A 24,583-nucleotide genomic window follows, 5' to 3' on the forward strand; every position below is an offset into this window, starting at 1 on the left:
AAGAATATTGTGCTGACCAGTTTTTATTAAGAATATGAATATATTTGCTTTGATCTATTTAATTTTTTAAAAGTATATTACCTATGATTTTATTTTATTTTATTTTTAATTTTTTATTTTTTATAAACATATATTTTTATCCCCAGGGGTACAGGTCTGTGAATCACCAGGTTTACACACTTCACAGCACTCACCAAAGCACATACCCTCCCCAATGTCCATAATCCCACCCCCTTCTCCCAAACCCCCTCCCCCCAGCAACCCTCAGTTTGTTTTGTGAGATTAAGAGTCACTTATGGTTTGTTTGCAAACACCAAACCAGCTCTACAGGAAATATTGAAAGGGGTCCTCTAAGCAAAGAGAGAACCTATGATTTTATTTAATGACTGAATTAAATTTGAGGAAATGTTGAGATAAATCAAAATTTAGAATCCTTAATATCAAACTCAAACATATTTATTTTTAGAGACTTCAATGTATAGTTTCTTCTGATAATACCATGTTGCTAATCAGATATGAATTAAATTAGAATTTTTAAACTGTTATTATTTAAAAATAGAAACCTATTTTAAAAATTGTTCTTGAATTTGGCACTTGAATTTTTCTAAGGAGGGAGAAGAGATTGTGATAACAACCACAAGCTATGATTTCCACCAGACAGAAACTAGAAGTATCATTAAAATCCTGCATGACCAGAAAATTCTCATTCTCAATGATACCCTTTCCTACACTCACCTTGGTAAGTGGCTGTTTTCTAACTAAATAGAATTGTAATTAAATGTCTTGAAATACTCACATTTTTAGTGCTCTCCTTTGTAATGATTCAGCAAATATTCAGCCAAGACTACTATATAATATCCCATGGGACAAGACTAGCACTTTCTTTTTTTTTTTTTTTTTTAAAGATTTTATTTATTTATTTGACAGAGAGAGATCACAGGTAGGTAGAGAGGCTGGCAGAGAGAGAGAGAGAGAGAGAGAGAGGGAAGCAGGCTCCCTGCTGAGCAGAGAGCCCGATGTGGGACTCGATCCCAGGACCCTGAGATCATGACCCGAGCCGAAAGCAGCGGCTTAACCCACTGAGCCACCCAGGCACCCCAAGACTAGCACTTTCTATCTTAAACAATCTTCTAGGTGATTTTGTAAAGGATTTATTTATTTATTTATTTGAGAGAGTGTGAGCACTGGTGGTGGGGTGGGGTTGGGTGGAGGGGCAGAAGGAGAGGGGCAGAGAGAATCAAAGAATCTTAAGCAGACTCTCTGCTGAGTGGGGAGCCCCACACAGGGCTTGATCTCAGGACCCTGAGATCATGACCTCAGCCAAAATCAAGAATCAGACACTTAAGTGACTGAGCCACCCAGGTACTTATGCACACTGAATTTTCAGAACCTTTGACTCAAAAGCATCTTTATCCTAATTTTAAAAGTATCATGGTGTTATTATAAGATTGCTGATTATAATTTTTTGGTGTAAATAGAAGAAATGCTTTTGATTGCATTTCATGTTATAAATTAAAAAGTATCATGGAGGGATCTAAGATGGCGATGTAGTAGGAGGACCCTAGACTCATTTTGTCCCTCAAACACAACTAGATAACTATCAAGTCATTCTAAATACTCAAGAAATCATTCTGAAGTCTAACCGAAGAAAGTTCACAGATAGAAGGAGAGAAGAGGCCACGTTGAGGAAGGTAGTAAGTGCAGAGACTTGGTTTGGGGGAGAAACAGATCACAGGTTTTGCATAGGGGAGGAAGCCCTGGTAGCACAGAAAGGCAAGAGAGAGCATAGCACACAGGGGCAAGTATAAGATGACCACTTCCCCAAAACCATTGGCTAGGAAAACGGGGGCTGATTTTCATGAAGTTTTGCTACCAGTGGGTCTTGAAAACTGGAGTTTCAAAGGTTGGGGGATTGGCTGGGATGGAGCCCTGAGGGTATTGCTCTGTTTCTGAAGAGAAGGCAAGTAGACGAACAAGTGGGGTGAGGGGGCAGAGATGACAGGATCTGAAGAATGCATGAAAAACAAAGACTGTTCCCTCCTCTTGGAGCATTTCTGTAAGAGGTAGCTTTCAAGGAGATTTCTCTCCATGGACAAAAGAGCAGCAGGTGCCATTTTCCTCCCCTGCCCCTCAACATAGGTGCAGAGACACATGTAGAATACAGCTCAGCCCAACACCCACTGACTAGACTGACTAGACTGCATGCTCCAAGTCCCACAGCTCTGTGCTCTGGCATGACTACCCTTCTCAGTCAAGCCTGCCTCAGTCCAAGCATAATGAGAGCCTTCCCCAGAAAGCCAGCACAGCCCCTTGCCCACACCACCTCCACAAAGCTTGGAGTTTTAAAAAGTCAGCAGTCTTGGCTGAGATAGAGCCTAGAGGACATTGCACTGCTCCTGGAGAGAAGGCAAGCATACAATCGATAAGGGGAGACATTGTGTAACCAGTGATCTGAAAAATACCTGGGACATACAGCGCAGAGATTATTTGTTCTTCTGGGAGTGCTTCCTTGAGATGCAGCATGCACAGTGACTCTTCTTTGGAGATAAAGGAGCTCCCTGGCACCATTTCCCACTCCCACCCCTCAGCATAAATGCAGAGCCAACTGGAGTAAAAAGCACAGCACTGGCACTGGATGTCTATCCTGCTTACAGCAAGTCTCATACCCCTGCACTCTGCCAGTGTGGCCCTTCATGATCAAGTGTGCCTCACTCCCAATACAATAGGCCAAATCCACAGAAGACCATCAGAAACCCCTGCCCATACCATGTCTCCTAACCAGAGAGTTCTGCAGGGTTTCAGTTCTAGTGGAAGTAGCATCAGGTCTTACTTAATAAGCAGACCACAGAGCATACCCAGTTAAAACTCGCCATACCCTGGCCAAGGACCAAACATGACCTGCCATAGGCAAGGAGAAACTCTGCAGATTACTGGCCTGAAGGATAGAGCAGTCAAAACACAACAGCAGAGTATACACAGGACACACTAGAGACACTGCTTTAAGTGCCAGGGCCTGGACACTAGATGACATCTTCTTCATTAAGCCATTATTCCAAGGAGCAGGACACATAACAGGCTTTTTTAACACACAGAAGAAGACAAAGATGTAGGCAAAATGGCAAGATGGAGAAATTCATTCCACAAGAAAGAATAAGGTAAGATCATGGCCAGAGATCTAAGGGAAACATATAAGTGATGTGCCTGATGGATAATTTAAAGCAACAATCATAAGGATATTTGCTGCACTTGAGAAAAGAATGGACGATTTCATGAGGCCCTTAAAAGATAAAATAGTAAAAAATAAATAAGTTAAAAAATGATCAGTCAGAAATGAAAAATGGAATAACTGAAATTCAAAACAGACTGGATGCAGTGAACACAAGGATGGAAGCAGAGGAAAAAATAAATAATATAGAAGATAGAATAATGGGAAAAAATGAAGCTGAACAAAAGAGAGAAAGAATTGTGGATCATGAGAATAGACTTAGGAAACTCAGTGACTCCATCAAATGCACTAATATTTGTATCATGAGAGTCTCAGAAGAGAGAGAGAAAAGGGGGCAGAAAATTTATTTAGAGAAATCATAGCAGAAAACTTCCCTAATCTGGAGAAGGAAACAGATATCCCAGTCCAGGAGGCACGGAGAATTCCCATCAAAATCAACTGAAGTAGGACAATACCAAGACATATTATAGTTAAATGTGCAAAATATAGTGATAAAGAAAAAAATTCTAAAAGCAGGAAGACAAAAGAAGTTCCTAACTTCCAAGGGAGGACCCATTAAACTAGCTGCAGATCTCTCAACAGAAATTTAGTAAGCCAGAGAGAAAAGCATGATATATTCAACGTGCTGAATGAGGAAAATCTGCAGCCAACCATACTCTATCCAGCAAGGCTGTCATCCAAAGAGATGGAGAGATAGAGTTTCCCAGACAAACAAAGGAGTTTGTGACCACTAAACCAGACGTGTAAGAAATAGTAAAGGGAACTCTTTGAGTGGAAAGCAAAGACCAAAATTGATAAAGACAAGAAAGGAATGTAAAAATCTCCAGAAACAATGACAAAACAGGTCATAAAATGTCACTAAATACATATATACCAACAATTACCCTGAATATAAATGTATTAAACACTCCAATCAAAAGACATAGGTTGTCAAAATGAACAAAAAAATAAGACCCATCTATATGCTGTCTGCAAAGTCTCATTTTAGACCTAAAGACACCTGCAGATTGAAAGTGGGCGATGGAGCAATATTTATCATGCAAATGGATGTAACAAGAGATGAAGAGATGAAGAAGGGCACTATATCATAATAAAAGAGACTATCCAACAAGAAGATCTAACAACTGTAAATACTTATGCCCTGAACATGGGAGCACACAGATATATAAAACAATTAATAACAAACATAAAGGAACTCATTGATAATAATACAAGAATAGTAGGGGACTTTAACACCCACTTATAGCAACAGATTATCTAAGCAGAAAATCAATAAGGAAACAATGGCTTTGAATGACACACTGGGCCAGATGGACTAAACAGACATATTCAGAGCATTTCATCCTAAACCAGCAGAATACACACTCTTTTCAAGTGCACATGGGACATTCACCAGAATAGATCACATACTAAGTCACAAATCAGGCCTCAACAATTACAAAAAGATTGAGATCATATCATGCATATTTTCTGACCACAACACTATGAAACTTGAAGTCTGCAACAAGAAAAAATTTGGAAAGGCCACAAATACATGGAGGTTAACCAACATGCTACCAAACAATGAATAGGTAAACCAGGAAATCAAAGAAGAAATTAAAAAATACATAGAAACAAATAAAAATGAAAATAAAATGGTCCAAAACCTTTAGAATACAGCAAAAGCAGCCATAAGAAGGAAGTATATAGCAATACAGGCCTATGTCAAGGAGCAAGAAAAATCTCAAACAATCTAACCTTATACCTAACAGAGCTTGAGAAAGAACAAGAAACAAAGCCTAAACCCAGGAGAAGTAGGGAAATAATAAAGATTAGAGCAGAAATAGATGATGAAGAAACTTAAAAAACAATATAACAGATCAATGAAACCAGGAGCTGGTGCTTTGAAAAAATTAATATAAATTATAAACTCCTAGCCAGACTTATCAAAAAGAAATAAGAAAGAGCTGAAATAAAGTCACAAAGGAGAGAGGAGAAATAACAACCAACACTACAGAAATACCAATAATTTTAAGAGAATATTATGAAAAACTATGCCAACAAATTGGACAACCTAGAAGAAATGGATGAATTACTAGAAACTTGTAAACTTCCAAAATTGAAACAGGAAGAAATAGAAAACTTGAGTAGGCAAATAACGAGCAAAGAAATTGAATCAGTAACCACAAATCTCCTAGTAAACAAACATTAAGGACAGCACTTGATGTAATGAGCATTGGGAGTTACATTCAACTGATGAATCACTAAATTATCTCTGAAATGAATAATATAGTATATGTTAATTAAATTTAATTAACTAAAATTTTAAAAAATAGTGCCTTCAAAAAATGCTGTTTGAAACTGGACCACTTTATTACACTGTACACAAAAATAAAATCAAAATGGAGGGGTGCCTGGGTGGCTCATTTGAGCATCTGACTCTTGATTTCAGCTCAGGTCATAATCTCAGGGTCATAAGCTTGAGCCTCCATGCTCAGTGAGGATTCTGCTTCTTTTTCTCTCTTCCTCTCCCTCTGCACCCCACTCAAATAAATAAATCTTTAAAAACAAACCCCAAATCAGTGAAGGACCTAAATGTGAGGCAGGAAACCATTAAAATCCTAGAGAATACAGGAAACAATTTCTTTGACAAAAGTCATGGCAACTTCTTACTAGACATATTTCTAGAGGCAAGTAAAGAAAAGCAAAACTGAACTATTGGGACTTCATCCAGATAAAAACCTTCTGCACAGTGAAGGAAACAATCAACAAAAGTGATAGGCAACCTTTGGAATGGGAGAAGATATTTGCAAATGACATTTTTGATAAAGGGTTAGTATTCAAAATCTATAAAGAATTTATCAAACTTAACACCCAAAGAAGACATAAAAATGGCCAACAGACACATGATACTCAACACTCCTCGTCATCAGAGAAATACAAATCAAAACTACAATAAGATATCACCTCACGCTTGTCAGAGTGGCTAAAATTAACAATGCAGCAAACGACAGGTGTTGGTGAGGATGTGGAGAAAAGGGAGCAGCCACTCTGGAAAACAGTATGGAGGTTCCTCAAAATGTTAAAAATAGAACTACCCTATAATCCAGCAATTGCTCTACTAGGTGTTTACCCAAAAGATACAAAAATACTAATTAAAAGGAATATAAGCTCCTCAGTGTTTATAGCTGTATTACCAACAATAGCCAGATTATGGAAAGAGCCCAAGTGTGTCCATCAGCTGACGAATGGATAAGGAAGAGGTGGAACACACGCACACACACACACCTGCACACACACACGATAGATTATTACTCAGCCACCAAAAAGAATGAAATCTTGCCATTTGCAATGACGTGGATGGAGCTAGAGATCTATATTATGCTAAGCAAAATAAGTCAATCAGAGAAAGACAGATACAATATGATTTCACTCATACGTGGAATTTAAGAAACAAAACAAATGAATTTGGTAGGGGGAAAAGACATGAAAACCAAAAAAAGAGTCTTAACTACAGAGAACAATCTGATGGTTACCAGAGGGGAGGTGGGCGTGGGGTTGGCTTTAATGGGGGATGGGAATTAAGGAGGGCACTTGTGAAGAGCACTGGGTGTTGTTTATAAGTGTTGCATCACTAAATTCTGCACCCAAAACTAATATTACACTGCATGTTTACTAACTGAAATTTAAGTAAAAACTTGGGAAGAAAAAAAAATAAAAACAAAAGATATCATAATTTCATTCTGCTATCTGTGTATGTTTAAGCATGCAAATCTAATTCATGAATATTATCCAAACTGTGGAAAGAACCAAGATGCCCTTCAACGGACGAATGGATAAGGAAGATGTGGTCCATATACACTATGGAGTATTATGCCTCCATCAGAAAGGATGAATACCCAACTTTTGTAGCAACATGGACGGGACTGGAAGAGATTATGCTGAGTGAAATAAGTCAAGCAGAGAGAGTCAATTATCATATGGTTTCACTTTTTTGTGGACCATAACAAATAACACAGAGGACATGGGGAGATGGAGAAGAGAAGGGAGTTGAGGGAAACTGGAAGGGGAGGTGAACCATGAGAGACTATGGACTTGGTTTTGAAGGTGGGGGGGGGAGCCAGGTGGTGGGTATTAAGGAGGGCACGGATTGCATGGAGCACTGGGTGTGGTGCAAAAACAATGAATACTGTTACACTGAAAAGATATAAAATAAATTTAAAACACTAATGAAAAAAAGAAAATTCACAAAAAAAAAAAGAGAGAGAAAGAAAGAAAGTTACACAGCCTGTGAATTACAAAGGAACTAATAAACTCAGGTATTTTTCAGCATTGGTAATAATCTACCTGTCCTTCTGCTGCAGCTGAAAGATACCATGTTCCTGGAACAGATCAGAGCTATACATTAGCAGCTGATGTTGGGATACTGAGTAGGAACATCAAAATACTTGGTGAAGATTATCCAGGTTGGTTCAAGGAATCTTTCGGCGCACGTGTCCTGGTCAGCTCATTCACTCAGAATATGATGACGTTTAAAGGTTGGTACAGATTTGGAATATAGCACAGTCTCTTCTGTGTTCAGTCATTTCTTAAATTACACTTCTTTTTTACGATCACATGTGTTAAAAAAATTCAGTGAGTACATTTTGAAGATCATAGTGGCTTTATTCAGTGACTCGTGCATCAGGCAGTATCCAATCTAGGAGATAAAAAGGAGCTCCAAAGAGTTGTGCAAAATGAAAGACTTTTATAGGCAGAAGAGAACAGGAACCTGGGAGGTATACTAGGCAAAAAAAGCAAACTGGTTATTGCAAGGTTACTTCCCTTTAGGGGTGGCAGGGGCTAATCAGGCACATTCCCTAACTAGTGCTGATCTGGGGATTCCTGATGGACTGGTTTAAGATTCCATTTCTGGGAGAGGAACTTTAAATTCAGTCTTGGTTTGGTAACTTGGGTTGAACATAATCAACTCTCAATTTGGGCTGGTTTTCTTTTCTTTCTTCCTTTTTTTCTTTTTTTCTTTTTTTTAAAAGATTATTTATTTATTTATTTGACAGAGATCACAAGTAGGCAGAGAGAGAGGAGGAAGCAGGCTTTCTGCCACGCAGAGAGCCCGATACAGGGCTCGATCCCAGGACCCTGGGATCATGACCCGAGCCAAAGGCAGAGGCTTTAACCCACTGAGCCACCCAGGCACCCCGGTTTTCTTGTTTTTAACAGAGAATAATATTCCTGGAGAGGGATTATGTAAGCTACCCAAAAGTTCCATTGCTCCAAAAGCAAATCTGTAATATTTTTCCACTCATTTTCTCTTCACAGACAGTAAGAATTATCAAATTAACAATGACCTTAGGTGACAGCTAGCCCAGCCTCTCACCCAGACAGAAGTTGTTTATAAAAATCATGATAGGTCTGTTATTTTTTGTTTGAGGGAGAATTTAAAACATATACAAAATTTTCAAACATAGATGTATAATGTATCCCAGTGTACCCGTCACTAGTTACCACAGTGATCAACTTTGGTCAATCTTGTTTCAACTGTATGACCCCCCATTCTCTTCAAGCCCCTGGGTTATTTTGAAACAACTGCATATATTTTTTTCTTGAAATATAATTGACATATAAAGTTTAAGGTATACACTCTGTTTATTTTTATACATTCATATATCACAATATGATTACCACTGTAGTGTCAGCTAACATCTCTATCATGTCACATTATGTCTTTTTTGTGGCAGGAACAATTAAGATCTGGTCTCTTAGCAACTCTGAAGTTTATAATACAGTATTGTTGACTGTAACCACTCTGTTGTACATTAGATCTCCAAGTCTTATTTCTCCACCAGTTCCAAGTTTGTACCCTTAAACAACGTCTTTCTAATTCCACCCCCCACCACCACCCTAGTTCCTGGTAACCACCATCCTACTCTCTGCTTTTATGCATTTGGCCTTTTTAGATTCTACATATAAGCATCATACAGTATTTGTCTTTTTCTGATTACCCCACTTAGCATAATGCCCTCAAGGTCCATCAGTGTTGTAGCAAATGGTTAGAGTTCTTTCTTTTTATGACTGAATAATATGCCATTGCTCATATATGCCTCATTTTAGAAATGTCCGATTACCATTGACAAATGAAAGTACCCCATCAGTGACCTTCAGAACATTTTCATGTTGATGCCTCTGCCTTTGACTTAGGTTTCATCAGCTTCTTCACTTTCTGATATGACAAATATATGGGTTTTGTTTTTGTTTTGTTTTTCTGAGCTTGGAAATAAGTCATCCCTCCAAGTAATGCTGGTTCTTTTTATTGGAAGCTGGTGTTTAGATCCCACAGTCTGGGTACCAGGAGCCAGTCATTTATTCTTACTTGTAATGTTTTAGCAGGTCCTCATTCATAATTCTGTCTATTGCATTTTGCAACAGCTCTAATTCCAGAAAACCTTTATATTGAGCAGGCAGCCATCCCGCTATAGCTTCTACCTATTTGTCAACAGGAGCATAACTAATGATGTTAATATTAGTTAATGTTGACATTAACTAATGTTAATGATGATCATATGGTATTCCAGGCACTGTACTAAGGATTTAACACGTATTATCTCATTTAATCCTCATAGAGCTCTGCAGAGATATTGTCCCCTTTTAAAGTTAGATAGATTATTATAGGGATCAAATTGCTCTGACCTTGGATACTAATCCACTTCAGATCCCATGATGGACCTGTTCTTATGACAACCTTTCCTTGCTTCTGTAAATTGTTTAGTGATGTTAATGAACACCTACGGCTTTTGTAGGACCAGATGCTCTGTAGTAACCGTTTCTTCTCTGTCTCAATCTTAGTATTATGTTCTCCACCGTGTATCCAATTGCTGGCTCATGGATTTTGAGACAGGCTTTTCCCTTCTAGTACAAAGTAATTCTTCTCCAACACATTTTGTTAAATATCAGTTTTTGGAATGAGGAATCTCCCCTACTGCTTTTTACCAGCCATGAATCTCTGTGCCTCCAGGACATTGTATGAGAATTCAATAACAAATTGCCTTTTAAGCACTTAGTACAGCCCTTGGCTCATGGATTGTTCTTGCTGTTTTTACCAATCTATGAAATTGCCTCTTGTCACTTTAGTAGTACTTATGACAAAGATGAGCAGATACTTGATAATGCATATTCTGGAAAGGATTATGTAAAGATAATGCCCTTCAAATATCTTTAGAACATCAAAACTCAACTGTCAGGTAAATTATGTCTAGTGAGTTATGTCATACTTCTCTAACAGGAGCAGTATCACTACCAAAGGGATGAAATCTAATTCTTGCAGAACAAAAAAAACTTATTTATTTAAGATTTTATTTATTTATTTGAGAGAGAAAAGGCGGTGAGCAAGGAAGAGAGAGAATATACAAGTGCATGAGAAGGGGGAGGGGCAGAAGGAAAGGGAGAAGCAGATTCCTAGTTGAGCAGGGAGCCCAAAGCAGGCTCCATCCTAGGACCTGATCCCAAGGCAGACACTCAACCAACTGGGCCACCCAGGTGTCCCAGGACAGAAGAATTTATATGAGCAATAGTTTGTGGCCCTCCAAAGAGCCACCATACATTAACAGATACGTAGTATAGCTGAGGTATTGAAATTCCATGGGAAGGGGAGGCTATTGGGGAAAAAAGTCTGAAGAGACTGTTGCAGGGGGCAGTGAAAAAAAAGTTCAGAAACACTGCCTGATCTGGATTAAAGGAGCAAAGAAGAATGAATGAGATATCCATGAAAAAGTTGAAAGCAAATTTGTGATTTGGAAAATTACAACTCGTGTAGATTTTCAAAAATTCTTACTGTGTTTCAAGAAAAAAAAAATGTTGTCACTCTTCCCTCCCTACCCTACCAGGAAATGCAAGGATAAGTAATGTGGAATTTTATCACGGTGGTCAAGAAGGCTTCAGGGATAGCACAGATCCAAGATACGCCGTAACATTTCTTAACTTAGGACAGGTTTGTACTTGAATTTTTGCATATATTCAAAATAAAATATTTTGATTTTGATTTTATTTTCATTTAACTTTACTAAAAAGTCATATCTTAGAATTTATTTTTTTTTAAGATTTTATTTATTTATTTGACAGACAGAGATCACAAGTAGGCAGAGAGACAGGCAGAGAGAGCGGAAGGGAAACAGGCTCCCTACTTAGCAGAGACACCCAATGCCATGTGGGGCTCGATCACAGGACCCTGGAACCATGACCTGAGCCAAAGGCAGAGGCTTTAACTTACTGAGCCACCCAGGCACCCCAGTATTTTAGAATTTCTAAGATGATGATCTAATAAAACTTTCTTTGGTACGTTTTCCAACAACTTTTTTAGACTCATAGCAGCATCTGACTTACCCATTTCACACATTTATTTAAAATCAGTAAAAAACCAACCAACCAAACAAAAAAAAAAAAAAAACAGAAAAAAGAGCACATATGTAAAATAACTGAAACTCTATGATATTATTTCATAACTCCACTTTATTTTGCAGTGATTAAACTATTTATAGTTTCTATTGAACAAAGTGAGTATTGCTTACATTTCTCAAACGAAAACCTTGTCCGTATATCCATGCTTCTGTCAAAAGTGGGAAAATAGATGTGCTTAGAAGGCTTGTGGTTGAAGAAAAAATGAGAGAGAACATATATATTTTTTTTTTATGGAAATAAAAAAATAGTCTTGCAGGCTTGAGGTTACAACCCCAAACTTACTCATTGGTTGGTTCCTACAGACCTTTGAATTATAACCTCCTGCCTAGAGTATTAACTTTTATAATTAAAAAAAATTCCCTGCTCATTATATAATAAACTATTCTGAAAAAATTTTTAGCTCCTTAGTATTTTATAAATAATGATAGAAATGCAAAGGCATAGAAAAGTATTTCAGAATTTTTATCTGCATTTAAACCTGCATTTTTGTTTTATTTAATCATAAATTGAAGATATACAGAAATTTCCCAGGATTAAAAGATCTACAAGGAAATCATATTTTTTCATGGAACATGAATTGAGTATTTTATTCTTTTTATTAACATATAATGTATTATTTGCCCCAACGGTACAGGTCTGTGAATCATCAGTTTTACACACTTTACACACACTTTACACAGTTTTTTTACACAGTTTTACACACACTTTACATAGCACTCACCATAGCACATACCCTCCCCAATGTCCATAACCCATCCCACTCTCCCCACCAGCAACCCTCAGTTTGTTTCCTGAGATTAAGAGTCTCTTATGGTTCATCTCCCTCCCGATCCCATCTTGTTTCATTTTTTCCATCCGTTCCCTCCACACCCCGCTTCCATGCCTCTCAAATTCCTCACATCGGAGAGATCATATAATTGTCTTTCTCTGAGTATTTCATTTATCAAGATTTGTCTCTCAGAAATCACCTACTTCAAGTTTTTTCTTTAAATACATTTTAAATTTTATTTTAAAATGTTCACTGAATCCTGATGTTTCATAGATTCAAGAACGTGGCTCATCTTATATTCGAGGCTGTGCCTTTCACAATGGCTTTTCCCCAGCAATTGGTGTGTTTGGGACAGATGGATTGGACATAGAAGACAACATCATTCACTTTACAGTGGGGGAAGGTAGTATGATAATATTTTTGTCCAAATAATGTGCTTTCTGAGACAATTTTATCTGAAGACTCTAGAGCCATGCTGTCCGGTTGATTGTTTTCAAAGAACGGACGTGGCCTCTATCTGTACTATGGTAATTACTAAACCCTATGTGGCCACTGAGGACTTAAAATGTTGCTACTATGATTGAAGAACAAGAATTTTTAATTTTAATTGTACTTAATTTAATCATACTTATTTTACATTTAAGTTGTTACATGTGACTATGGCTATCATACTGGAAAATACAACTCTAGAAGAATTATTTACCAGACCATGATCGTGTGTGAATTATCTAATCACCAGTAGTTTAAATTACTATGACATTTTTACTATGACATTTAAAATACCCTCAATTATCAATCAAAATAAAGAAAATCAAAATAACAAGTAAAGGTTACTATTTAATGGTACTTGACTTGATGTAAGGAGGTTATCCTTTCTTGAATATCTGTACAAAGCATAATACAAACTCATTTAATATATATGAAATTGATGTGTGTGTTTGTTAAAATCTGAGGTGGGGTCTCATATATGGAACCCACATATTTAACAGGCACCCCAGAAGAGTCTAAGGCAGTTAGACTATTAAAGAGGTTGAGTTCAAAGGGCATACTCTAAAATTTAAGAGGTTGATTTGTCAGGCTCAAACTAGAAAAACTGATTTCATGGGAACACAGAAGATGTCCCCTATAGTACTCATTACAAATCTGTATGTATTTTGGGGGGTTTTATTCACTTTCTTGCAGGCATCAGAATATGGGGGGATGCCAACAGAGTTCGTGGGAACTTGGTTACACTCTCAGTTTGGCCAGGAACCTATCAAAACAGAAGAGATTTAAGTTCAACGCTCTGGCATGCAGCAATTGAGGTAGGGTGACTTATAACTATATAAAATAATGACATAATTTTACAAGAGTATCCTAAAGTATAATTTGTATTTTCTCTACAGATTACATACCACAGATTATAAATTCTGTAGAAACTGTAAGTCTCAAAATGTTATTGAAAACTGCTTCCTCTTTAGATAAAGATTGGTGAATTAATAAAATGAGCTAATGAAGGGAGTGAGTAAACTTCCTTGAGAGATGTTACGAGCTCCCACAGCCATCGAATTTTTCTTTGTGTTGCTGTCCAGTGGTTTAAATAGTTCTCTTATTTCCTTGCTTTTCCAATCTTAATTGTCACTTACTTCCAAGTTCTGGTGCAGGGTCTCTCTGCTGCCAATTGACTGAATGCCTTACACATACTACTACTTAACTCTGACTTTGGTTTCCTTCGTCATATGGAAAACTAGAATGATAGACTACAGAATCTCCAAAATCCCTTTCTCATCTAAAATGCTTATGATTATGTGAGGTTATTTACTTTTATCTGGTATTACTAACTGGACCCTTCTTGTTTCCCATGAAGTTTCTTCAATCACTGTAGGCCCTCTGGTGTAGGATAAGATCGCAGGCAAGCAAACAGAAAGTACAGGAAAAGGGTTTGGAGGACATATGGCTCCACTTTCTTTTTAGTCTACTAACCTATGCTACAGGAGTCAAAAGGAATTTTTAAAAATAGCTCTTTTGGGAGATGGGATAGGAATGAGGTTTGTTTCTGTGCAACTACTAATAATCACCTTAAAGGAAAACCTGAAAGCCTGGAACTTGGTATATATTTATGAGCGTGTTCTCCTTTCACGGATTATGTGAGAACGTAATCCAATGTCAGTTCCAGATCTTTGAATTTTCTCTACCTTTTGAAAGAAAAGGAACTTATTTTACTTTTATGAGTTTCATTTTACTCTGTTCTCTTATCATAATATATAAAAATAAAGGTGCTTAATACTTTAAATAGTTGAGATTTGGACTGTTTTGCTGACACCAGAGGCAAGAATTAAATCTTCTATGCTCTATACTTTTCATTTTTGCCACCTTGCCTGGACTCACAAAGTAAAATTGTTTAGTGACTACCTAACATTCATGTTCAACCAGTTTTAAATATAGCAGATTTTATTTAAACTAGTAAGTGCTTCTATTGAATCTTACGGTCCACTATAATTTCCTTAGTTTTCTCTTAATAAATCGAATTGGTAACATAATATAGCCAAAGAGTGATAAAATCCTACTAACCTTGCTATAATACTGGAATTTGTTCTATGGCTTATAATTTTGAATGATACTCAGTGGTTTTTGTGACTGAAATAAAAAATCTCTTTAATGCAGTTTTCTAATGAAATCTAAGGTGTTGTGTCTCGTGATGATTTTACACCAAAAACCTAAGGTAATTTCGATACTACATTTGTAATGTAAATTTGAATGGGTTGAATAATGAAATTAATTTTTCCTCCCAAAGGGTAGTCATAATTAATTTTCCTATATATGCTGCATACTTGCTGTCATTGTACAGTCGCGTAAGAGCCTGACCCATAACATCTTCCTTATTCCTGTACTAGATAAACAGAGGGACCAATACAGTCTTGCAAAATAACGTCGTGGCTGGATTTGGACGGGTGGGATTCCGCATTGATGGTGAACCTTGCTCAAGTAAGTCTTTCGGCAAAGAGTCACTAAAACAAGGAAATACCTTGTCCCAATTTGTTAGAAAGAAATAATGATTGTTTGTTGGTTCAGTATGTAATAGCCCCTCCTCCAGGATACTGAAAGAACTTAACAAGCTAAATGATTTGAAGATAACATTGAGTCTATGAAAAAATGAATAGACTTTTTAAGAAAAATTTTGTTTATTAAAAATGATAAAGAATTTATTGTTTACTTGAGAGAGCATGCAAGAGCATGAGTAGGGGTGGAAGGGTGGCAGGGGGAGGGGCAGAAGGAGAAGCAGATTCCTCACGGAGCCAGGACCTGGGATCATGCCCTAAGCTAAAGGCAGATGCTTAGCCCACTGAGCCACTCAGGCACTCCTGAATAGGCTTTTAAAGATAATTTTGCATGTTTATGATCCAAAAATTCTAGTAGCCACTTTAATTCTTGATGTGGCCGGTGTGGGAACAGTGAGTACCTCATCCCACTGTCACTTTCATAAAAGCAACACTTTAGAGATACATGTCTATTGGGATATGGGACTATTGCATATTTCCTCTTGATAAGAATAAATTTATAATTTATAAATTTATTTATAAATTATAAATAAACTAGTTGTACATTTAAACCTACAAGCATGAAAAAGTCAAAGGCCATGTACAGCTAGTTCTCAGATACATTTCTCTCTACCAGAGGAGTCAAACTCAAGAATTAACTGAGAATTAACAACTCCTCTTTTGGCAAGGCTAGGGAAACTAGAACATTTACCCTCTGCTAGTTGAATGACAAAACAATATAACCCCTACAGAGGGGAATAGGACAATAGCTGCCAAAATTATAGGAGCATCTGCTTTTGACTCAGCATTTCCATTTCTGGCAATCTAACTAACATTGGCCTCTATAACACTTACAAAATGTTTTGTGAACTAGGTGATTCATCACAATATTGTTTGTGCTAGAGCAGGAAGCTGCAAGCTGCCTTGTGTCCAGTACAGTGGACTAGTTACTTAAAGCCAGACAGTAGAACACCAGGCCCCACTCCAAAAGAGGGAATAAGATACATATCAATATACTGATATGGTGTATATCATATATATATGTGTATATATATATGTACATTTGTAATGTAAATTTGAATGGGTTGAATAATATATATGTACATATATATCATACTATACGATATATATAATTGTATATGTATAATATGTATAAGTATATGTGTTTATAGATAAAATACTGTTTCCTTTATGGTATGTTTTGTAGAAGAAAAGAAAGAAAATAGGAATATATAGGGTTATTTGTGTTTATATAAAGCGGCACAAAATGTAAAAACAAAAAAACCAGCAACAGGGTGACTGGTGACTTATTATTGTATAACTTTTTATAACCATTTGGTTTTCCAACTAGGTAAATGCATTATTAGATCAAAATAAAATAATAGAGCTGCAGGGTTTACCTCTTGAGAAACTCAGAGGAAATGGGATTTTCTCTGAAAACTTTATATCTCCTATACAGCTGGTTGTTTTTTTTTTTAAATCTCAGTATAGTTATTTTTAAGATTCTTTGAATCAGCATTTTATCTGTAAATTCCGTAAATCAGCATTTTTCTGTAAATTCAAAAATTATTGAGCTTAAGCTAATTTTATTCTTGTGTAAAATACATTTTGGAATGTATTTTGGAAGGAATAAAACAACTGCCAACAAATTTAACTGATTCCTTGATATATGCTCTTATTGAATATTTTAGTCCCAACAGCTTAAAAGTTTTCTTTGACTACGATTTTAAAATATGTAATTTTTCTGCAACTTCTTTGAAGTGTTGTCCTGGATTTTTTAAGTCAAAATATGACCTGTGAATATGAATATTTACTAATATGTATATGCACTGACTATATTGATATTCCTAAATAATTGAGAGGGTTTACAAGGAAGTCTAGGATTTAGAGAAATGGAAGTAAGAGACAACACTGAGAAATTGTGGGTTTAAGTTCCTGGAATGGGACACCAACCCATCCAGTGAACCTCCCAGGCAAGTGGAGTCTGGGAGGCCAGGAAGGGAACCATGACTCACACGGGGCCCCAGGAGCAACAGTATGTGGAACCGAGGGAGAGACATGTGAACAGCTTCTTATGGAGAAAACAAAACAGAATCTAGGCAGTTGACAAGTGAAATTTCAATCCCAAAGTTTTAGGAAGAAAGGAAACTCAATAGAGGAGAAGAGGAAATCAGATACCAGGAGACTTGGTCAAGAGAGCTGGTACCAAGTAAACTACAGGGCGTGATCTGTTCTTTATTGGGAGCCCTCCAGTGTATGCATGGTTAGGAGGGAATTATTAAGATCGCTGATCTGATTTGGACGTAAATAAAGTTTCACAAAAAATCTACTTCAGGTTTCCTATATATTACTAATGAGTATAGCTTCCATTTATTGAGGCATTTCATGTGGGGTTACTTCATTTCATTTTGAGACTACTCTAAATTAGGCATTAAAACTTTTTATATTTGAGGAAACTGGTCTAAAAGGCTCAACAATGTTCCAAGGTCATACATACATCAGTTAACATGATTAACTGAACACCCATCTCTGCATTACCTGCTTAGGCCCTGGGAATATGGTGGTGAGGGAGGTGGACACCGTGTCTTCTCTCATGCAGCTTACATTCTAGTAGGAGAGAGGAGATGGCTAATTCATGATAAGGAATAATACAATTTCAAGTGAAAATCATTTTAATGTCCATGTGAAGGAACCGAGGTGCTACTTTGAATCAGGTAGTCAGAGAAGGCCTTGTGAGGAGGTGACACCTGACTTGAAAATGGGATGACCAGGACGCACCAGCAACAAAAAGATGCGGGGGGTCGGGGGGAGCATTTTATAAACAGCAGGTGGTACCATTGTGTTTCAGGGTTAGCCTTCTTTGAATCCAAACTTTACGCACTTTCTTATGAAATTCGTGTTTAATCAGATATCAGATATAGTAAGTTAAATGTGCTAACAACTAAAGCAAAATTTACAAATGAGTATACAGTCATTCTAATGGTCAGTGGACAAATTAGATAAGATTAAATCCTGAGTAGAGTAAGCCATAAATGGCCAAGCCATAACAATATTTAATTATCATGTGAAAATTTGCATAAGATTCATATATTTAATTTAAAAAATTAACTTTAACTGATACTTCTTATAAAGCTCTAGGACATGACTTGTAATGTTAATTCCCTTCTTTCCTGTTTCCTTACAAGGTCAATCTAATCCCATGGAAAAGTGGTTTGACAATGAAGCCCATGGAGGTTTATATGGTATTTATATGAACCAAGATGGCCTTCCTGGGTGTTCTCTTATACAGGGATTTACCATTTGGACATGCTGGGATTATGGAATTTATTTTCAGGTAAATGTGATCCAAGGTGGTGATTGTTTATCTTGTTTTACAATTGTTCTTTGTACTGTGTAACCTACAAGTTGTTTTACAGACCACAGAGAGTGTGCATATCTATAATGTGACTCTGGTTGACAACGGGATGGCCATTTCTTCAATGATTTACATGCCAGCCTCTGTATCTCACAAAATTTCCAGTAAAACAGTGCAGATTAAGGTAAGAAATGAATACAGCCACAGTAAGCAGAAAGGGTAAATTCAGTGAAGTTCTGGTAAGATTGATCTCCTTGACTCCGAAGCCAGGTGAGTCCAAACCTCCTTGCCTTTGTTCTCATTATATTCGGTCAGGAAGTGCTCTATCCGTCCCTCTCCTCCCTGGTCCCATCACCTCTTTTTGTGTACCACCCCTAGTAGTGAAATTTTCATTTCCTCTATGAATCCTTTCCTAAACTAGCTTAGATAATATTGACACTCTCTCCTCTTTTTGTTCCTGCTGTTCCCTGGGCATATTTCTGTCACAGAAACATAACATCTCATTATGCATAATAATTTACCAGCCTAGTTTCCCCTTCCCAGTTTGTCGGCCATTCCACTTAGGGCATAAAGTCACATCCTTTTCATCTTGGCTTTATGAATAACCCCTTCCTCACACTTCAAGGTTGTGTTTTGCTACGGTGGAATTCAGTATTATCCATTATATATTTTCCTTGAGGAAAAGCTATCATTTAAACTGTACTGTTTAATTTTTTTTTTTTTACATAGAGCTCATTAATTGTTGGAAGTAGCCCTGGATTTAATTGCTCTGATGTCCTAACTAATGATGATCCCAATATTGAACTTTCTGCCGCCCACCGGAGCGCTAGACCTCCATCAGGTGAAAATTTTAGAAGTTTAATTTTGGTGTTCATGGGAGTGCATATTTAAATTTTATTAACTTTCTTTCTTTTATAAAAGGTGGGCGAAGTGGGATTTGCTGGCCTACCTTTGCTTCAGCACATAACATGGCACCCCGGAAACCCCACGCAGGGCTCATGAGTTACAATGCCATTAGTGGCCTTCTGGATATCTCAGGCAAGTTTAAACATAGTCTTGACAAATCTACTCAGTTAAGTTCTATAAAGAATATGTAGAATATATCTAATAATGTTTCACTATTAGTAAAAAAAGATCATGATTTAAATGAATCTGTATATGAATCTGTTCCGTGTGGAAAGCCAAGAAATCAGACATCAGTCAATTTCAAGAATGGTTCCCTGGCAAAATTTGTATATGTTGAAGAAGTGACATTTAATTTCCCTTCTAAAACAGAAGAGGAAACACTGGTACAATGACTTAATGTTAGTTTCTATAAATTGTAAAAACCCTTTTATATAAGTAGGGTTATATATTATTATCTCTTTTTACAACAGAAGAAATTTAAATTCATATAACCCAAGAGCTAGTAACATCTCTTGGCTCTGTCCACCTGTTCAATTATTTCTTTAGTGCTTCTTCCATAGTTGATACTCTTTGGTAATCACTAACATGCCCTCTGTGTTTATTCCCAGAACCCCAAGCACCTGCTTTTCCCTCAGTCTTCATTTTACCCAGTCGTCCAGTTTTGTTCCTTCCAGGCCCCTGACTAATTAGCTATGTCATTTTTTATGTTTATCCTTACCTCACACCACTTCTTGCTTCACACAAAGTGGGTCACCCTAGGTACTACCTAAATTTCTATCCCATAGTAGAATCTGCCGATGTCACTCTCTTCCAAGGCCATCCCCAGGTGGGGCTGAAATGCACTGGCATTATATAATAGGCTCATTCCAATATTTCATTTTTCAGAGACTTTGACCCCTTCTCCTACAGTGTGCCATGGAAGTTCTTACTATTCTACTTCATTTGAAGTGGAACATGATATTTTCCAAACTTAGAAAAGCCATGACAACAGCTCAGGAGAATACCCCCATCTGTAGTGATACTCTCCCTTATCCAGCTTTGTATTCTTTCCCCCTTGATCTAACACCATCACAATTTGCTCTCAGATATATATACTCCTGATTCCTGTCAGTACATGTTAGTTACTGCAGTTCCTTTGGTATACAATTCCTCTCATCCCATAGCAGGCTTATCACTTCCCCAGTCAGATCATGATGAGACTTGACCAGACTGACTGCTCTGTCTTGCAGAAGGGGAGATGGGGACAGGTCCCGAGAAAGGCAAGATTTGCCTTTATTTTATTTATTTATTTATTTTTTTGAGGTCTTATGATTTCAAGATAGGGGGCAGGAAAACTCTCTTCTAATAAGGGAGAAGCAGACCATTTATACAGATCTGGAACATTCAAGGGGAAACCTTGGTTTCAAGGCTCAAATTCATGTTCCCTATATTCCCATCCTAATTCGGGTTCCATTCCTTTTCTATCAGAGCCCTGTCTTTGATGTAGGAGACTTGCCAGGGCTGAGAATTCAACCTTCTATGAATACTACATTGGTTTTTTTTCAGATTCTGAGGTTTGCCTTGAATTTGTGATTGATTCTTTCTTCAGAGCATCAGTGATGGTCAATAGTCACCTACTTTTAGTTTTCTTGTAACCACTGTTTCCCCTTAACCCCTTAAATGCCAAAGGTACTGTACCACCCAGAGCACTTCCTTCCACCTAGATATTATCCCAGTTCACCATGAGCAAAATCTTTTTCTTTTTTTTTTATTAACACATAATGTATTATTTGCTTCAGGGGTGCAGGTCTGTGAATCTTCAGTCTCATACAATTCACAACACTCACCATAGCACATAGCCTCCCCAGGGTCCATAACCCAATCACCCTAACCTTCCTCCTGCAACCCTCAGTTTGTTTCCTGATACCATGAGTGAAATCTTTACAATTTCATTGTTACAGCTTTCTAGGGGCTTCAAGGGGCTATCAGTATTCCACATACCCCCAATAAGGGCGTCCTCAGACAGTAAGTGGGCTAAATCCATTATTGCATCATTACAGCCTGTATCCTAGGACCACTTCTGGTACTGTCTAAATCAGATGGTCTAAAAGTGAAGCCAGAGATGGGATTCTTGTGCAAGTGGTTTATTAAGGGTGTATTTTCACAAGAAAGGGAGTGAGGGAAGTAGGATAGAGCAGAGCTAAGCAAGGATAGCGTCTCAGCTAGAGTCAAGCTCCTTCTTGATACCTCAGGGAGCTGTGTAGTTTAGTTGCCCCCTCTTGAGGCAAGGGGACCTGCTGTCCAGTTGTTGGTTAGGCACAGTAGCCCTTTGCTGGTGGTATTGAGTGCAGGATCTCTTAGGAGAGGAAATTGTCATCTGGTCAAGGATAATTCTCTGGAAAAAGAGGCAGGTGTGAGTAGTGGGCAGCCAATACTTACATGGGGGGTGCTGAGGGCCAGTGCACTGGGCCAGTAAAGCAGAACTGTACAGGTTACAGTATCTGCTACTGTGGTATTTTATTAATATTCATCTAAGGCTCATATTGATGTATATAAAATATCATCTTAGGAAAATAAATCACCAGGAAGGGTGGTGATATTACATAACTGATAATAAGAATTTTGGGGTCACCTTTTGCTTTTTTTTTTTTCTATTTTTGAGTTATTGGATTTTAATTACAATGGAGATTAAGTTTGAATTCAATAAATTTTATCTTTTGCTCACACAATATATGCAATAAGGCCAAAAGAACCAATGTTTCAGTTAGTCTTTGCTGCATAACAAAATACCTCCAAAATTTAGAGTCTTTAAAGCATCATTTATTAGCTCCTGATTCTGCGAATTGACAGTTTGGGCTTTGTTCATTTGCACAGTTCTTCTGCTGGTCTCACCTGGGGTTATTCCTTAGGCTGCTATCAGTTTATGGCATAGATAATCCAGGATAGTCTCACTTCTGTGTCCGGTGGTTGGTGCTTGCCAGTGTTTGGGCTGGCCATTAGCTAGAGTAAGGGGGGTGATGGGGCCTTATGTCTTCTGAGCTCATTCACATGCTGGAAGTCACAGAATTCCCCAAGAGCACCAAGAGAGAGTGAGCCCTAATAGGCAAGCACTTTTCAGATCTGCTTATATCACAATTGCTCTTGTCCCATTGGTCAAACCAAATCACATAACTAAGCTCAGAGAAAATATGAGAAGACTATTCAATGGTATTAATGTCGGGAGGCAACAATCTAACATGAATAGTGGTGGACAGTCCACCACATAAGCTAAGAGCTCTATGTTCAAGGTGGTGTTATATGATGTATTTTCTGGAATATGCATGAAATGAAACTGATTTTATCACTCTCTCCATTCTGTTATTTATGTTTTAGGTTCAACATTTGTTGGATTTAAGAATGTTTGTTCAGGTGAAACTAATGTGGTATTCATTACTAACCCTTTGAATGAAGATTTACAGCATCCAATCCATGTGAAGAACATACAGCTGGTTGATACTACTGAACAATCAAAAATATTCATACATAGGCCTGATATAAGGTACAACATATGAATGTCGATTTTTTTCTCTCATATTTATAGCTTTCCATGTTTCTTTTTCCCCTGCCATAGATCTGAGAAAGTTGCTTATATTAAAGTAACTATTAATTTCTGTAAAATTTTAATCAGCACTATGAAAATTAAGACTATTTAATGCATCTGTGTTTTCAGTTAAATTGAAGAAGCTAGGCTCTAATATATATATTTTTCTCATACTGTTTTTTCCATGCATCCTAAGTAATACTATCATAAAAGATGGAGACCAGGTTAGAAGTGTGTTGTACATTAGTATCTCTCCATTAATGGTTATTAGAAATGAGAGACATTCCTCTATCTTTTCCTCCCTTTTTCTTACCTCTTTTGTTTCCTGTTGCTTTCCAAATATCTTACCACACTCACCCCAGCATGCACTTTGAAATTTAATGTCAGCCATTATAATCACAGTGACTGAGAAGATGCAGAAACTCCAAACAGTGACTTTTCAATCACAAAAGTCAGTTGGAGTCAGAATATTTCTAGAAACTGAGCCACTTAGACCTTAAATCTTAAAAGAAGATAGCCAGTAACTGCTATACTTTTAGAAAGTATATGGTCCAATCACCACCCCCCCGCCCCCGTACTCTAGCCCAAACACTGGCAAACACCAACCACCAGACATCGAAGTGAGACTATCCTAGACTATCCATCCCATAAACTGATGGTAGCCTAAGGAGTAATCCCAGGTGAGACCAGCAGAAGAACTATCCAAATGAACAAAGCCCAAACTGCCAATCCATAGAAACAGGAGCTAATAAATGATGGTTTAAAGACTAAATTTTGGAGGTATTTTGTTACGCGGCAAAGACTAATTGAAACACTGTCCTTATTGGATATATTGCGTGACCAAAAGATAACATATAGACCAGGAATTCAGATGTAAACCAAGACTGGAGGAAAGACATTTTTTTATGAGACATCTTTGAACCATTTTCAGTATGGGAAGAAGACAAGCAATAATGCTGTCGAATTAGATAGACATCTCTTTAGATAAATGCAGTGTTTCATAAATAGTTTGACTTCATCCGATTTTGTTTGGGCGACAACTGCACATCTCCTCGTTTAGTAACTATGGAACTGCAGTATTTTTTGGCTCAATAGAGCCTCTCCTTACTAGAATATTATTAGCTTCTGTTTAGTTATCATTGGATCTTTCAGATGTAATATATCATTTTAATACCTAGGTCATGAAGAAAATACTAATTTGGTTTTTTTTGTTTTTGAAAAGAGAGAGATCATGCAAGTCTCGGGAGAGGGAGGGTGAGAGAGAATCTTAGGCAGGCTCCATGTCCATTGCAGAGCCGGATGTGGGGCTCGATCTTAAGCC

The 24,583-nt window shown here is 37.4% G+C and overlaps 1 protein-coding gene across 1 annotated transcript in view; it reads left to right on the forward strand.

Annotated features, from left to right (window-relative positions):
- The window catches only part of PKHD1L1 (PKHD1 like 1), a 156,462-nt gene that overhangs the window by 107,716 nt on the left and 24,163 nt on the right, over positions 1-24,583 (forward strand). The window contains exons 58-68 of the mRNA XM_032315885.1: positions 610-739; positions 7,570-7,743; positions 11,086-11,189; positions 12,699-12,828; positions 13,608-13,729; positions 15,299-15,389; positions 18,628-18,776; positions 18,859-18,981; positions 19,527-19,638; positions 19,719-19,835; positions 23,055-23,220. Of these exons, the coding sequence (XP_032171776.1) occupies positions 610-739; positions 7,570-7,743; positions 11,086-11,189; positions 12,699-12,828; positions 13,608-13,729; positions 15,299-15,389; positions 18,628-18,776; positions 18,859-18,981; positions 19,527-19,638; positions 19,719-19,835; positions 23,055-23,220 (1,418 nt within the window). The remainder of the gene's footprint in view (positions 1-609; positions 740-7,569; positions 7,744-11,085; positions 11,190-12,698; positions 12,829-13,607; positions 13,730-15,298; positions 15,390-18,627; positions 18,777-18,858; positions 18,982-19,526; positions 19,639-19,718; positions 19,836-23,054; positions 23,221-24,583) is intronic.

This window comes from Mustela erminea, chromosome 16 (genome assembly GCF_009829155.1).
Source record: "Mustela erminea isolate mMusErm1 chromosome 16, mMusErm1.Pri, whole genome shotgun sequence".
NCBI classification, from domain to species: domain Eukaryota; kingdom Metazoa; phylum Chordata; class Mammalia; order Carnivora; family Mustelidae; genus Mustela; species Mustela erminea.